Consider the following 18,313-nt stretch of genomic DNA (forward strand, 5'->3'; position numbering starts at 1 on the left):
TTACAATACAACAAGACACTACAAAGCAAGAAAGAATGATTTTTATTTGAATTTTGTTACACAATTTAACAGATTTTTGGTGGTTATGTTTTCATGCCCAATACCAATATTTACAATAAACTGGAATTGGTATTAAAAATGTTTATGCTATGCTGTTTTATTATACTAAAAATAATAAATTTTATTAAGCTTATGAAGATATGTTGGAAAGAAATGTATTTCATACGTATTTAGGGTCTTATTTTAAGCATTATCTACTTGAAAATAACTATTTAAGTTCATGAAAATTATAAATCTTATCATTCTTTTTAATTGGCTTAAGGTTTAAATAAGTTTATGCTGTAGACAATCAGAGACCGCGACGGGATTAAAATATTTTATGAGAATTAATACGTAAATACAATTGTAATTTTTATTAACCTCTTGACTATTCTCTCAAAGATTTTCCTCAAGTAAATTTTACACAGCACAGGAGCTGGGATTATAAAGGATCTAGCCAAAGAAGCTTTATGGGAGGTGAGCTTTGTGAAAATATGTACTAAACTCACGTTAGGAGAGATTTCTAACTTGCTTGCAATATCTGGGACTGCGATGATAACAATCTTGAAGTCACACAATGTGGCCTTGTCTGATGTACATTTCGAAATTTTTGCAATATTAGCAAAAATTTTGGAAACCCATTAAATCAGTGAAGGACTTTTTTCTGTGGTTCCTGCAAAACGTGACTCTGGGACTGTGGCAAATGGTTGATGATAAAAAAAAGTGGAGTTATATGAGATGAAGGGAAAAGATTTCTGGTTGAGTGTGGGTGGATATAAAACTTTCAAATCGATATCACTTTACATTCCACACAAAATTCGTATAATTTGCCAGGAAATAAACTTTTCTCTCAATGGCAAGAGAGCAAAAGATTTTCCATGAAGCCTGAGGATTGGAATTTATTGGATTTCCTCGGACATACACATAACTTAGTGGTGGGATGGGAAGAGACAACGTAGAGGAAAATTTCTCTCTGAAATTCCTGAATATTTCCTTCGCCCCATTCAGAACTTATCCACTTTCCGACTCAATTTACTTACACTCCAATGGTTGATCCATTTTGCCTATATCTTCTTCTCTCTTTTTTTTTTGGGAAATTCCAGCGCACTTGGAGATGCAGTGTCTGTCGCAGGAAAATGTCTTCACGAGTCTGTATCCCCCAAGATTCCACGGATTCGATGCTAGAAGTGCCAATACTGGAAGTTCTTGTGCGTCGGCACAGTGACGCAAAACTGGGCTCAACAACAACCCTGGGACCTGAAAATGGGATTGGTTTGGCACCACCACGAAGCCCGGAACTCAGACGACATTCAGATGTATCACCAGCTTCACTCAAGGAACTCGAAAAGGTATTTAAAATCCGTAGATTTTAACCATAAACCACAAAACCTACATCAACTCTGCAAAATTCGAATTTAATTTGGTATACTTGTGATTGTCACTAAATTCCCACATTTAATCTACTACTATTAACTATACCACATTGAAAGTTCTTTATTCTGGAAAATTAAATGCTCCTGGTATAATCTCTTTTATCTGTGTCTGACAGGTTTTGAACATATTTCAGACTTTCTTGAAGTCAAGTCAGAATTTTGCTATCCTGGATATCTTTTACCTGGAGATTTTATCAATTTTAGATTACTACTTTAGCCCCTGAGTTAGCAATTAATTGGATTTTTCATCACAAAGTGCCTTCAAGAGATTTTGAGATAGAGATATTGTCAATCAAAATTTTATACTCCAGTTGCACTAATTACGCTAAAAGCTATATTCTGCCCTTTTGATGCAGGAAAGCTTTTTGCTCTTCCAAAAGGTTAGTGAAAAATTGAAATGTACTCAAGTTTTGAATGAGTTTTGTTTTCGACAGTTTGGGAACTCTAACTTTATAATTTGTTTGATTGATGCTTCAAAGTTGCGAATAATTTAACAAGCTTCGAAAAACTTAACTTTCATATTGAGGGAAAGTTTTAACATATTATTAGTGGCGTTAAAGTTCATTAAATCTTACTTATCTATTATTTCTCTGAGTTAAAGGGAGCTTATGTCTGTGGAGTCAGGACTTAAGAGTACTAATTCATTCAGGATTTATTTATAAATTTACTCTTTATACAATATTTAACACTGCTTATAGGTTCAAATGTCCCTTTTTTCTATGGATTTTGACATTTTTGGGTACCTTTTCTAGGGGTCCTGGTAAAAATCGTAGAAGTCAAAATTCAGAAAGCTAAAACCCTGGAAAGTCCAAAGTCTGAAATGAGCGAAAATCCCGAATAGACCAAATTCTTAAATGAGTCAAAACCCTAAGAAGCTAAAATCACGAAAAGACAAAATCCCAAACGTCAAAATCCGGAAAGTCAAAATCCTGAACGCCAAAATCCCGAAAGCCAAAATCCCGAATGCCATAATTCGGAAAACCAAAATCCGAACGCTAAAATCTCGAACGCCATACGGAAAGCCAAAAACCCGAACGCCAAAATCTCTAAAGATCCCGAGCGCCAAAATCCCGAAAGCCAAGATCTTGAATTCTTAAAAGTGTCGTAGGTATTCCCACGATTGCAGGCATTGCAGGCGTATTTGCTGGAAGCAAAGGGAAATTTTCTGTGTTTTGGGAAACTATTCTAAACATTATCCTCTGTATAATTTTGTCCTTTTCATTATTTTAACCATTCAGGATTTTGGATTTTGGGATGTTGGCTTTCGGGATTGTAGTTTTTCTTGATTTATGCCCTAAACAAACCTACGACTTAATCCAAGAGGCGACTTAGTGTAAAATGATGGAAATGCACTTTATTAACTATTATTTCTAATATAATTACGCTAAGCCATCTCTCGGCTAATCCTCAGGTCTGTCAAGGCCCTTAGGCTTTTCGGGATTTCAACCCATTCGGGATTTCGAGCCATTCTAGATTTTGGTCGGCACCGCTTTTAAAGCTATGCGTTCACATATTCATAAAGTTTTTGTTCTTAAATCATCAAACTAATTGATTTTCAAATAAATTTTTGAGCTTTAATTTATTAAATTGCCTTTAAAAGATGATTGATATTCCACGCTAAAGATCTTTAAGATGAAAGACCTAAATTGCTTAAAGTTTCTTAGCTAAGAAAAGTTTCCTAAAGTTTCTAAGCGATAAACTTTACAATAACTCAACGAAAAGGGAAAAGTCAAACTTTTAAGATCTTTAATAAGTAATATTTTTTAATGTGAACATGGAAAAATAAAGTTCCACTAGCCTTTACCTTAGAATTCGCAACACAATTTATAAAATTAGTTTTCTTAATCAATATCTTTGACAAGAGTTATAAAATTTGTTGAAGGGTCCTGATGATTTCAAATTATAAATTCGTTCACCACGGTCATTTCTAGATTTTTTTTTGCATAGGAAATAAATTCTTCAAATTAGGGTTTTTTCACATTTTTGAAAGGAACTGAGTCTTTCTTTTGCCCTAATTCCCTCCTCTCCCCTAAAAACCATGTCTTTTGGTTTTTCTCTAAATTGGCCTAAGCATACCTATGACCGGAAAATTCGCCATTTTGAATTATTAAAGGTCAAAAGTCAATATCAATTTGCAGGGCCCATTTTTCAACCGATTTGGTTAAATTTGGATTTTTTGGAAAGGTATTGAAATTTCGAACCCGACTGCATCGGTCTTCATCGGTAATGAACCGGTTAAGTACCGATTTTTGAATAATTTTACATCCCCTATAATAAAAATCTCCTTAAAAAATGTTTTTTCGGTTTTTTATAACTATTGATATTTGTTGGTAATTTAGATAAAATTTGTGGCTGACAAGAAATGTCAACCGGTCCAGCAGTTCAGAATGCTCGAACTCACGAGATATTTTTAATAATTTCTCAATGGCTTTCTCATTGTCTATAAACAAGATTAAATCAGCAGTAACCCTATGTGCATACAAAAAATATGATAACGAAGAGGACTTTCTCGTGAGTTCGAGCATTTTGCAACGCTGGGACGCTTTGCCACATTTTTTTTTGATGCTTACGAAAACAATCCAAGAATTCAATTTTTTTAATAATCAAATTTGAATTTAACACTATTAAAGCATTATTTATATTTAATTAAATTTAAATCTTATAAAATATTTAATTGATATGTGAAATGTGAATGAAAGACCGCTAGGCAGATTGTGTCGCTAAAGCAAGACATTATAAAATATTACTCTTTCTTTGGGAAAGAGCAAAATATGTTCAAAGTATTCGAGATAGAGAGGAGAAGTACAGAAGAGAGTAGTTTAAGTGGAATAAGCTTCCCAAATTATTCTTCGAATGAAAACTTTATAAGTTATTTTGACTATTTCAGAAACAAACAAAACTATGGGGTACGTTTCTATATGAATTCTATACACGTCCTTCTTTTCAGTTGAACTTGGATTCGATAGAAAAATTGAACTGTCTGAATATTAATGCAAAGTTTCTAAGATCAATTCTGTTGTTTGGTAAAGAAATCATACTAGAATTTTACATTATGTATGACCTAAATAAACCAGGAAATAGAATGTTATATAACAAGAAATAATAATAATTTATAATTAATAATATGTAATACACGGAGAGCTCTTTCTCGTGAGTTCGAGCACTCCGCAAAGCTGCCACTCTTTGCCATCTTTTTTGCCTATATTATTGTTTTATTGATGCTAATTTATAATAATAATATTAATTATTATTATTGGTCGATGCACAGGTTGTATAATATATTAATAAGGACTAATACAGTGGGACCTCGATAGAGTCATTCTTCAATAGAGTCAACAGCTATTTTTTTTACTCTATGGACTCCGATAAAGTCAACTTGGACCCAAATTGACTCCGATAAGAGTCAAATTTTCCATTATTATTGAACTAATAATATTGTATGACTTTTTCGAAATTAAAATCAGTATTTTGGTGTATCAATGTAACTTTTTAACACAAGAAAAACAATATTATGATAAAATTCGTATATTAACCGTGTAATAAAATTTCGATAAAATAATTTGTTTCATGATTTTAAGCGTTTTATCCGATTGAAAGTTCTCTTGTCTTAAGATTTTTTGATTAAGCCCTATGATCCCGTATGATGTGTTTTCCTGTATTTACAAAAAACGATTTTGGCAGTGAAGGGGAGGGCTAGGGAGGAAATGAGGGTCATAATAATAATCCTCAGGTTGACTTATTAGGGGGTCATCTGAAAACCTAAGTAGATATCTCTAACCATTTAGCACTAATTTTTCAGAACAAGAAAATAAGAAAAATTGGTTTTTATTGCTTTTTTTTTGTTAGGTTTAGAACCATAGTTATGTCATAACGAAAAGAACAACTATCAATCTCTTCTTCCATACAATACAAGTTCATAATAAATTATAATTAAGAACGTTAATTGCATCAGAATTTTCAACAATTAAATATCTACCGGAGCTCTTCTAAAATAAGTGAAAAAGGAAATCTTTAAGACACCATTTCCTTATCTTATCATCGTGAATGGACCTCAATATTATTATATGGATAGTAATTTTCACTTGATACTTACTAATGATAAAAACATTCTGTAAAATGATTCATTATTCTCTAACTTTTGCCCAAATATACGACTTTTTTAGACCAGAGGGTGTAGAATTTATGGGTTAATTAAATAAAATATTCTACTATCGTGTTAAATTTAATCAATTATCTAGTAGAAACATAAAATAATACCCCTTTATATCAAAATTTCACATTTTAATTGATTTTTTCGGACTCCGATAGAGTCACTGAATCTAATGGAATCAACAGGCTTGGAAATAATTAGTTGACTCTATCGAGATCCTACTGTATATATAATCCAAGCTTTTAAATGTAATACAATTAAGTTCAAAAGTAAGGAAAAAGGTGAGCAGCACTTGTTAAAACATGGACAATTATCAAGCATTAAATTTTAGATTAGTTTAGCGTTTTCTTGCCCTCTTTGAGAGATTTATCTTATCTCTTTAAGAAATCACTTGTCTTAGTGGTCTGCAGTTGTGCTTTTGAATTTTTTTTTAGCTGAAAGGCTCAAAGACACCAAACAACAGGGACAGCGAGTGGAGACGGGGACGAAGTGTGGCTCCTAGTCGGTCGTCAAGTCCTCCCAGGAGGGGTGAATTTGACATCCCGCCTTCGAAGCTGAACTCCCGAAGAGCATCCCGAGTTCCTGTACGTCAGCACAGCTATGACGACGACGTGAAAAACTCCTCCATGGGCAATGTAAGCACCATCGAACCTGGCCTCGGGATACCTTCGCCCATGCCAAGACGGTAAGTCTCGATATTATAAAGAGCCAAAAATATCCCAACTTTCCACCTACCATGTTTAGTATAAATAATTTTCTCTAAATGTACCACATTATCATCACAAATCTTGAGACATTTTCCAAGCCTCTGATACCGTTCAAATGGGAGGAAATTGAGTCAGCATGAAAGATTGATTTGTTCTAGAGTATACTGCATCTCAGTATAAATGTATTTGTCTTGTAAAATTCATGAATTGTGCCTGAAGTGATTTTGAGTATCAGCTTCTATCACTTACAACCCTTCAACTGGGATTTACTTAAACAAAAAAAAAATCCCACGGACATTTTCTAGCAATATCCAAACCTAATTTAATGAAATATCTATTTCTGTAAAATGAGAGAAAAAAAGAATTCCATCGTATGTCTCGTACATTTTCAATTTTTGCGTGGGAAAATTGTATTTGATGGCCAAATACCAATAGCATTGGTTTGCTAATTGAAATTATTTATTCATTTGGAATTCTAAACGACACGTGTGTCCCAAAATTTATTTTATTTGCAAAATGGAAACGTCGAGTTTGTAACTTAATTTGCTGTTCTGAAATTGCTTATTGCCATTTATCTTCAATTATTCTGGAAATTTAGAAGTAACCCCTTTAACAGACGAGCTCGAAAAATTCAATTTGTTCAAACAGAGCTTCTGCATACGATGTTTTTGCTCCGGGAATTTTGGCCCAAGCAGCTCAGGCTGCCACCAAAAATGTACCACCAGATAGGATTTCATCCCGTAGATCATCTTTTCGGGTACCACCGCCTGATGAGCTTATTCAGAGTGATACGATTCAGAGTCCGGATAAGGGAAGTGCTACCCTTGGAGTGGATGATTCAGAGAGACGAACACGTCGCAGAGGATCTCAACTGTGAGTTTCCACAATCTATAAGGCTCTCCAAAACTTTAGAAATCTATATTCAATTCACCTTTGCAGCCCGGATATCTCAGCACTTCAGAACAGAAGTGCAAATCCTCTCCAGCTTCCGGCGCCGTCTTATCAGGCCCCTACTCTGGAGGACCTCGAGGCCCCACGGCGTCAAACATCGATGGACGGCGAGGCTATCAAGATTGTGATCCATGATGTGGATTCAGGTCAAGCGTGTGCTTCCAAAAGGCGTGTGGTTTTACGTAGAGATCCATCTGATAAAGCGCATCGAAGTACGATGGATATTAATTCAATATGATTTCCATCTAATGGGATTATCTGTATTTCTAGCTCGAGGTTTCGGGATGAGGGTTGTTGGTGGTAAAACAGGGGCTGATGGTCGGCTCTTTGCCTATATTGTCTGGACTGTTCCTGGTGGTCCGGCAGAAAAAGCAGGATTGTTGCAAGGCGATAAGGTATGTTATGTAAAAAATTTCACTACTCATATAAAAAAAGATTGAAAGTTGGATTTTTAATTTTGAATTATTTTAAATACAATCACAAATGAAAGCCTGTTTTACTTAAATTCGCAGATTTCTTAAAACACTTGAACTTTGTCAATGATCCAAAAGGCATTTATTGTAATAAAACTTGTACAAGCATCTGTTTTCTAAACTAAAATCATTTCAAATTTTATCACTTCTAACTGTATACGTGTACTCAAATACTTAATATTACTTTTTACACAATTTTTTTCTGAAGAATAACTAATTATCCAAAACAGAATTCGACAATCTGACAGCGGTATATAAAAAGGCAAAAAAGATTATATAGAATTTCAGTTAATAATAAAATAAATATTAGTATAATTTATTTGAAATTGTCAGTAAAAAATCAAATTTGGTCAGGAAATAATTAAAAAAGTGATTATTGAAAATATTTAATTTTATTAGTAAAAACTTAAAAGTTGCCAGTAAAAAATAAAACTTAATGGCAAAAAACAAACGAGCAGTAAAAAATTGTAAATGGGCAGTAAAAAATTAAAAATGATCAGTAAAATATCTAATTATGGTCAGTAAAAAACTTAAATCTTTACAAAAATGAGCCTTATTTATATATTTAACATTTAAAATAGTTCCATATAGAGTGAAAAGCCTTTTATTTTCCCTTTGCCAAAATTTGGACGACAATATCATTGTTTCAAATTTCTTTGATACTGATCAATTTTAACTTTTTACTGCTTATTTATTCAATGCCAAACTTAATTAATGAAGAATAAAATTCCATCCTGGGCACACCTTTTAGTACATGAAAATTTCATGAAACCAAAATTCAAATTCTTTTTTTCCCTAAATGTTTTGCATATGTCTAGTCGGGTCCAGGTCAAAATTCCGAAAGCCAAAATCCCGAAAGCCAAAATCCCGAACGCCAAAATCCCGAACGCCAAAATCCCGAACTCCAAAATCCCGAATTCTTAAAAGTGTCATAGCTACTACCACAATTGCACCCACGCTTGCTGGAGGCAATGGGAAATCTTCTGTGTCTTGGGAAATTATTCTAAACATTTTCCTTCATATAATTTTTCATCCCTTTCAGGATTTTGAATATTCGGGATTTTGGCCATTTCGGGATTTTGGCTTTTGGGATTTTAACTGCCACCGGTTTACTCCATTATTTCTTACTAAAAATGAGATTGAACTAATTTGGACTTGTTATGACGTTCAAAAAAAAAAAGAATGAGAAGAGTGCGAAAAGCAAGACTGACATAAAAATATTTGCGAAAAAAGATATATGGGAATTTTGATTTTACAAAATTTTACTAATGTAACAAATCTACCTTCGATAAAAGAAATTGAAAATTACCAATGAAATATTCAAAATGAGTAGTAAAAATCTACATTTTAAAATGTGAGTGATTTAAAGAATTTTAGTGTTCATTTAAAAAAGGAGATTTACTATCCAAATTTTATTTTCAACTGATCAATGTTTATTTTTAATTGATTACTTTAATTTTTTTTTACTTACAGTTTCTAATAAAATATTTCGTTTTTGATTGTTTTACTACAATCTTTTTTATTTTGATTGCTTTTTTATTTGGTATCATATGTACAAAAAGAAAACAAGTTCTAGCCTGACTTATTTTCGGAAAAGATCTGCACATGTCCCTGTCTGTTTATCCGGATATCGCGCGCTCTAGAAGCCAAACTGTTAAAGATTGCGACTTTGGATCTTCTGGCGATCCTTGCACCCCATAAGTCGACCCAAGGATCGTTAAAATTTCATTTTTACCCCACACATTTTTACCACACTCCAAAACCATGTTTTTGGCATTTCTCGAGAACACGTCGTGCGATTTTTTTTGATTTTTCTAACTTTTAGAAATTTCCTAATATAATATTTTGAAATATTCCTAATAACGGTTTTCAAGGTCAAAGGTTAAAAGGCTCTAGAGAGACTATATTTTCCAATCGAATGGGATCATATTTGCACTCGTTGGAAAGGTCTTGGAATTTCTGACAAGTCTGAACCGGTTCCAATCGGTTCTGAACCGATAAGAGATTTTTATTCGTTATTCAATTTTATTACTCTTAAGCTATTTTGGGGGATTTTTTAAGTGATTTGTGAATGGGTTCAAATTGGTTGTGAACTGGTAAACGGTAAATAGTGCAAAAGTACTATTAAGATATATAGGGGAAAGTGCCCATGCTTTATACGGTCCCAAGCTTCATAATGACTAAGTTGTTTCTATGTTTTTCAATAAATATGACTCATCGCATCCATATTTTACAAACCAGGGTACAGTGTCCTGTTTTTAAAATATATTGCAGATTCATATTTATTCAGAAACATAGGAAAAAATTAGCCATTATGAAACTTGGGACCGTGTAAAGCATGGGCACTTTCCCCTAGTATTGACGTCACGAGTTAGAGTATTTTGCTAGGAATAGGACGCTTTTGTTGCCCCTTCGTATGTTAAATATTTCTTGGGGAAAAACTAAAGAGGTAGAAAAGTGTGTAGGTTAGGGTAAGATAGGGTAATTTGGAGTGATGTCTATTTTGGAATTTTGAGATTTTCTCACTGTTTCAGATTGTCAAACAGGAGAAGAAAACCACGAAGAAGTACAAGACTTTACAGTGAGTACTTCTTTGTTGGTTTTTCCTTTTCCCATCTAAAAGTGTTTAGGAAATCTCAAAGTTCTAAATTAGACTTTATTCCAAAATACCCCACCTTACTGTATAGTTAAGTTTTATTCAGCTGCTGCTAGATGATGAACTAAGGGATCATTCCGACCAGGATTTTTTTCAGTTGCCTCCAAAACTAGTGAAATATTGATTGATCAGCAAATGACATAGTATCAGGTCACTCAAGGGGTCAAAACTTAATACACTGGGCAATCCAATATTCGAGTGATTGAGAGTGAAAACTACTAAAAAAAAAAGTCCATACGAAAAGGAGGATTTTATTTTGACTCTTATTTTTTGATTGATCAGTGTCATCCGAATATCGGAAAGCCCAATTGATCATAATATATCTCTCAACATATCAAACATTCTCAGCTGTCGAAGCTGAGAAAATTCAAATGATTTTTTTCCAAAATCCGTATCAAGAAAGTTGTTCAATGACTTCGGTATTGTAACACTAAGAAAAAAAGAGGGTGCGATTAACTTTTTTTCCTCATAACTTCAGCACTTTTTAGGTGTAAAAATATATCAACATTTTTTAATATTAATTTTACACCTTTTGAAGGGTAAAATTAACATGAAAAAGGGTAACTTTAACCCCCAATACACCTAAAAAGGGTAATATTTACACCGATTTTGGATCAATACTGCAGGATGAAATTAACATTTCAGAAATGTAATTTCAACTTTTTCGGATTTCTCTGAATGAAGGATAAAATTTTACCCAAAAATTATGTCACTGAGAGAAATGCGAAAAAGTTAAAATAACATTCCGGAAATGTTAATTTTATCCTGCAGTATTGATCTGAAATAGGTGTAAATATTATGCTTTTAAGGTGTATTGGGGGTTAAAGTTACCCTTTTCCATGTTCATTACACCTGAATTTATGAGTTAAATTTATGAGGAAAAAAAGATAATCGCATCCTCTTTTTTCTCAGTGTGGGTTCCCTGAGGTTTCTATAAAACCAGAGAATTTGGGGGGAGGGGGCAAATTTCACGAACTTCAAATCATATTATCATCGATTTTGAAGTGATTTTGTTATTCTTTTTTATAGTTTTACTCACTCGGTTTCGTATGATTTTTTTTTAAGATCCTCGAATGGAATGGCTACTCTCTAATTGATCGAAGCTTCGAGGAAGTGTGTGCAGTGATGGATCGTACGGAGGATGTGGTGGATTTGCTTGTGGAGCATGCCACTGACTATCGAATATGTGATTTGCTGGAGGATGGTGCAAGGGACACAGGCCTCAATCAGGCGGTGCCATCCAAATCATCCGCCGAAGTGTCCCTAGGCCTGATTCCAGGTGAGTAGGAAATTCTATTAAAGAATACGCGGTATATTTTTTTCAAAACCTATCCTGGCATTTCTCTTTAACTTTCTACGTGTTTCTCGATCTGGATTCTTTTCTTTTTCTAAAAAATCGGAAAACAAAACATCTAAATGTTTCACTGTGAAAATTCTTTTGATATTTTCTCATGGATAAAATCTATGATCTTTTTGTTTTTTTGCAAGGAATTATTAAATGTAGTTGGTAACGATGATAATTTATCCTCTACCTCTCTTTTTTCTTTTTTTTGTTTTTTTGTCTTTCTTTCTCTGACAGATAATGAGTCGACGGACAAATCACCGTCATCCCCAACTAGACGAAAACTTCCAAAAACTCCGGTATAAGAAAAACAAAGTATTTAATTCTTTACAGTGCCACAAAGAAATATTTTGAAAAAAAAAAGAAATGAAAATATTAACACACATCACCAAAAACCACATCATTTTATCAAATTATATATATCTATCTTGTGTAACATTCTCAGTCAGATTTATACATCAAGAAACTATACATATTTCCTATATATATATATTTATTGGATATACTAAAGAAAATGATGATATTACATGTTAATATGTACAACATTGAGTAGCTTATCAGAAGTAATTGTACGTTGTTTCCGTTCTTTGTCACATAGTCAAATAAACGTTCATAACAATGGGCGTCAGTGTGAAAAGTTTTTCTTTTTCAAAATTAACTAAACTTAAATTTATTTTTGTTTCATCCTTTAATAACTAATTTGGGACTAAAAAAAAAACTTAGAGAAAATTGATGATATTGATGATACCATGAACTGTGTAAAGTTCCAACTGAAGGATGATTTAAGAAAAGAAAAAAAAAGACATGTTAAGCATGAGTATAAGCTTAAGGAAGAAAGATGAACAAGCGTGAAAGAATTTTCTTCAACAATTTTTCTTCTTTTATGTTCCTCTATTTTTATTTTTGGTCTTCTTCTTTTGTTCAATTGGCAAACATTCTTTTGCCAAAGTACTACCAATGAAAAAGTGTAGCGTCAAGAGATAAGCGAGAGAGAAAATGATAGTAGCTATTTGTCTAATTGGTATTACACCAAAAAATGATACAGTCACGAAAGTAGAAAGAAAACAAAAACAATACGGAAAATTGGGTCTTCTCTCTAATAATACCCAAACAAAATTAAAAAAAAACTAAAGAAAGAAATGTGGGGGAGTTTTTTTTGTGTGCTTTAGAAAAAAAAGAGTGAGAACTCTTTTTACATTTAAGAGTTTTAAAAAAGTCCTTTCTGTGATCCTCTTTTTTTGGAAATGGGGTTTTTTATTGGCAAAGAAAAAAATTGAGAAAAGAAACCCACGTAAAAATCACTGAATCATTAAATTTGCTCCTCATGACACTCAATTTATTTCTCTTTTCTACCACATTATTTAAATTGACACACATTTATTCCTTCCATTGATACCACAAAGGATCACCCAATTCTGAGATGCAATAAAATTTTAATAGGTTACTTCTTTCTTTCAAATTGAATTTTCGCTACATTTTACCCATCATTTTTTTGGTTCTGTTAAAAAAAATAAAATCCCTTAATGTTACAACAATGGAAAAGCAATGCTAAAAAAATGTTATTTTGGTTCTGTATTGATTGTCTTATAAATGGTTAAATTCTGTGAATTGAGTAGGGGAAAGTGCTCTCCCTTCAAACGTCCATGCCTTCGAATAATGTGAATTTTCTTTTAGTTTTCCTAAGAGACTTACACATTTCTATCAAATATTAGTTGGCTTATCATCAATTGTTGATAATTCCATGATAATTTAGTGTAAATCTCTTACGAATAACAAAAGAAATTCACATTATTCGAAGGCATGAACATTCGAAGGGAGAGCACTTTCCCCTATTTGATGAAAGTCTTGTCGAAATTTTTAGATCTTCCGGAGATTGCTCCTTTTCAAATTAAAAGGCTACGAATTTAGCCTAGAAATTTCGACTCTTGGTGTAGGGCTTCAAAATTCGGCTAAGATTTTTTTATTAAAATTTTAATTAAAAAGAATTATTTTGGTGACTACCGAAATAACTGAAAATTAGGCAATTAATTTAGTTTGTTTCTTTTAATTTAAAAAGGTTAGAAATTTAGGTTCACAATTAAAAGAAAAAGATAGGATATTTCAGATATTGTGTAAAGTGGTTCACTTCCAAATGTTCCAACCTTTGAATAATGCAATTTTTTCAGATTAATTCAGAAAAACTTTTACAAATTGTACATAATTTCGTACCCAAAAGCAGACCACATGACCTCAATGAAATAGCTATTTTTGCTTTGTAAAAAAAGATAAAAAAATGTATTATTCAAAAGCGCATTCGAAAGCTCACGAAGTTCCCAAAGATACAGGTAGAGATACCCCGGTGTCACTCTAAATTCGTTTATTACTTTAAAACAACATATTTGTGGTTTTTAGGGAGCTACAATTTGAAAGAATGTCTCGGGACCGAAGGAAAGCCCACGAATTCACTCCAGTGCAGTGAGAAAATTTGCATACCCACAGGAGATATCTTTGTAATAAGATACGGAAACGTGATGTTTGCAAAACATTTTTGGCGCCAATTATTTGGCCTATTTTCAGTGTCAACGGTTCATAAGAAATGCATTTCTTCTATCTTCCGGTTGGCATTTGCTCCTTTTACACCAGTAGACTTAAGGGGTCACTTGTAACGATCGGAATGAAAATATATTGATTGATTGATTGATTGATTTTAAATTTACCAAGGGAAAAAAGATTTGCATACGTTTAGGGGCAATTCAAAATTTATTTTATAGTAAAGAATTCTTATCAAATCATCAGAGACAAATCACAGATTTGACCTCTGAGGAAGATGCGTTGAAACGTCGAAAGCTTTGGCAAAAAATTTTGTGTTTTCCTGTCCTGAAAGGATTGCACCCCCTGACGCATCCGGAGGGAGTTCATTTCCTTGAACTTCTCATAATGGTTTAAATAAAAATAAAAATGTTCGGAACGGCAGGAGATTACGGAACGAAAAATGATAATTCCTCAATAATTACCAAAAAAATTGGTCATAGCCTAGACACGAAGTGTAAAAAAATGATTATCGCTCAATTGTCGCTGTCTCAGCTATTTAGACTTACCCCAGCTCTGTGGGCGCTCAGAGTCTCAAAGTTTTTTTTTTTTTGAATACTACAAAGGCATTAAAAATAAAAGGAAACACAACATGTGCTAGTTTTTCTGAATAAGGCCGACCTAAAATTGTAATTACGTGGAACGGGTGGAACCTATTGTTAGCACTAGGTTCACCCCAACGGTTAAACCCCCCGTTGGTATTTGAATTGACATCATAGATGTCTCTTGGGGCGGCTCTGATTTCTCCTAGGAGCGTACCTACACTCTTAGAAAAGTTTAGACGTGATTACTAATGAAAATTAGTTATTCGGGCGATTATTATCAAATCTATTTAAAATAGTTCTTATATTCTTAAAACATTATACTCATAATAAATTTATTAGTAGTGAGAATATAAGACAATATTTACGTGGATAAGTTGCGGCAATTATTTCATAATGCTTTCATACAATTATATTTGCTTGTGTTAATTAAATGAAATCATTATCCCAACTAATATTGGTCACTAATTCCTTTTAGTTCTCACAACCAATGTAAATAGATGGGCCTATATTTTCATAAAGTTATGACTACTTTTCCAATAGTAAAGAGTGGTTTTTATTTTAGTAATGCGTTGAAGCTCTTTCGAATTTTAAGCAACTAATAAGAAATATGCATCACAATGAATGCTATATAGTAACCACAACTAATATGATATAGTTATTACAGCCAATAAGATGGGTATCAACCCCATTTATTTAGTAATTGGAACTAATATGTTATAGTACCCAATACTATTTTGATTTAGTTGTGATAACTAAATGAAAAGGATACTTTAACTAACTGTGGTCAACTATTTCATTTAGTTACCCAAACTAAATATATAGTTGGGTCTATATTTACTATATTTTATAGTTCTAATAACTGCATATGAGCTTGTACGAACTAATTTTTTTAAGAGTGTAGTATTAGCATGTGAGTTATTCCTTCGGAAGGGGTATCGTAAAGAGGATTACTATTGAGAGTTAATTCATGTTGGATCGTTATAGGAAATAGATCGCTAGGAGGAACGCTAAGGGTTCTGGAGAAACCTCTGGCAGCCAAGGCACATATCCACGCGATTGTTTTAGGAGCTCCGCCCTTACTTAATCCCCGACGTATCTAACACTATTTAGTTAATTCAATACAACCTGAGGACAAGAATTTAATTAAGTAGGGTGGATTGTGGAAAGGGAGACACCTAAGAAAAAGTTCAATTTCAAATGCATTTTTAAGCTGAATAAATATTTATTTTTTCATTTTCTTTACATCATGAGATTGCTTGTGAAATATTCTAATAGAATCTTAACGGTTTTTATTAGAATTTTCAACCAATTAATTAGAATATTCAATCAAATTAGAAAACAACACATTTTGAAAAGATGGACAAAATTTTGGAAAGCGGGACAAAAATTTTTGGAAAGTTGGACATTATAGGAAGTTTTCATTTTAGACGAATTGCAGGATCAAACACTGCTCAGTTGAAAAATAGTTAATATTAGCAATATATTTCTGTTCTAAAGAATCATAAGCTAAGAAAAATTTACAACTTATAAAATGATAACCAAACCTGACATTCTAAATTTAGAATATTTTCTTAATCTTTAGGATATCTGACTTTTGTCAAAGCATTGCTATTCCATTTGTTTATCACTGAAGGGTTTAAATCTCATATTTCCCTTTAATTTTTCTCTAACTGCACAATATATTCCAATTTCCTATGAAAAAAATCAATGTTGTATTTGGAGAGAATTTAAGAAGAAAATTCTATAATATTAGCGTATTGAATAAATTCCAGGGAGGATAGAAAAATAAAACAAGATAATCTCCAAGATAATCAAAGAGAAAATTTTTTTGTGAAGAAAAAAATCATTCTACAAATATTTTTCTATCGTATTTTTATTGATTATTCCAAGTATTTTTCTAATTCCATGACATTTACATTATTCCATTTTGAATGGAATATAAGCAGGAAAAGTGAGCTAAAAAAGGATGTTAAATATTTTAGAATTCTTTCGAAAGAGAAAGTAGGGAGAAAGGCTTAAAAACAAGAATGAGGCTGTGCTTTAAAAATGGGGATGAAAAAGAAAAAAAAAAAATAACGGAAAAATGCCATTTTCGAGGTGTGAAAGTCCACACAATAAAACTAACATACAGTTTGGAGAACAAAAAAGAAAATTAGTCTATATGAAACACCTTTTTCGGTAGGAGACAATAAAAAGATCCCCTGAAAAAACCTCTTTCTCTCAACTCTTTCTTCCCTTACTAAAGGATATTTTTTGAGTTTTTAGGTAAAAACATCTTTTTGAATCATCTTTTTCGTATATCACAGAAAACTTATTTAGAAAATCTTTTAGATGAAAATGAATGGAAAATAGTGTGTAAAATATTTTTTTGTAGTTGGAAAAAAAATTATCCAAAAACAATTCTACGGAGCTTTCGATGTCTTCCTGAAATTTTTCTTAAAAGAAATGATACATCTCTCATATCGACTGATCCTGTTTCTTGTATTTTCAATGTACGGAAGAGTGTCTAGAGAGACGATAAATTGACAATCATTGTGGATAAAATGCCAATTTTTGCATTTTATTCAAGTCTGAAAATTCCTTCCGCGATTTTTTTTTCTCTCAAATTAATGTGATATCCTGATTTCTTTCAACTTTAAATCCAATTGGAGAATCAATAAAATCACCGCTTCAAACTGCACGAAAAATATTCCATTCTTATACTCAGAGAAAATGAGGGTGTCGGAGTACTAGCGGAATCAAGTATAACTTTAACGTCTTTTTGAAACAAGTATTTGAATTTAATGTAACAATACTAAATCCTTATAAACTTAAATTAGAATTTTTTTTTTAAATTTTTTATACCCATTGCATGGTTTAAATAAAAACTTACATAAATAACCTTCATTCATATTCAGGAAAATACCAATAAATTAAAAGACTAACCTTTTGTTTTTTTTATAACAAAATGTTAAATTTTCTTTCTTAAAATTTTTCTATACCAAAAATTTTGTTATCGATGTACGCATTGCGATTGAGTACTCAGCGAGCACAGTCAGCTAAAAAAAACCTGCGTTTTCAGCATATTTTTGTCGATCAGCAAAAATATGCTGACCGGTCAGCAGTTCTCGAATAAAAAGTGCTAACCAAATATATGGAAATGGTATTGCCTCGCGAGTGTCGTTTTAAGGTGTGAGCAGAATTCAGCTGAAAATACATATGTTTCAACTTAATTCAAATCGGTGCTCGCTGGATAATATTTTGTTTTAAAAAAAATTGGAAATCAACGTACATTTTGAATGTTTTTCAATGTTTTCTGTTCAATGTTGCAGGAAATGTTTGTAAAATTTGCATAAGGATTGCATTGATTTAAGCAAGATCTTAATCAATTGCCCTTTTAACCACATTTTTGTCCATTTTTAAGATTTTTTTTATTGTTTTGTTTATAATGATAGAAGTTTTAAATAATT

The 18,313-nt window shown here is 32.3% G+C and overlaps 1 protein-coding gene across 1 annotated transcript in view; it reads left to right on the forward strand.

The window, feature by feature from the left end:
* LOC129804293 (regulating synaptic membrane exocytosis protein 2) overlaps window positions 1-18,313 on the forward strand; it is an 80,086-nt gene that overhangs the window by 36,526 nt on the left and 25,247 nt on the right. Inside the window, exons 4-10 of the mRNA XM_055851450.1 lie at window positions 1,143-1,388; window positions 6,057-6,307; window positions 6,978-7,202; window positions 7,269-7,492; window positions 7,551-7,675; window positions 11,475-11,688; window positions 11,989-12,050. Coding sequence (XP_055707425.1) covers window positions 1,143-1,388; window positions 6,057-6,307; window positions 6,978-7,202; window positions 7,269-7,492; window positions 7,551-7,675; window positions 11,475-11,688; window positions 11,989-12,050 — 1,347 coding nt within the window. The remainder of the gene's footprint in view (window positions 1-1,142; window positions 1,389-6,056; window positions 6,308-6,977; window positions 7,203-7,268; window positions 7,493-7,550; window positions 7,676-11,474; window positions 11,689-11,988; window positions 12,051-18,313) is intronic.

Source organism: Phlebotomus papatasi, chromosome 2 (genome assembly GCF_024763615.1).
Source record: "Phlebotomus papatasi isolate M1 chromosome 2, Ppap_2.1, whole genome shotgun sequence".
Classification (NCBI taxonomy): Eukaryota; Metazoa; Arthropoda; class Insecta; order Diptera; family Psychodidae; genus Phlebotomus; species Phlebotomus papatasi.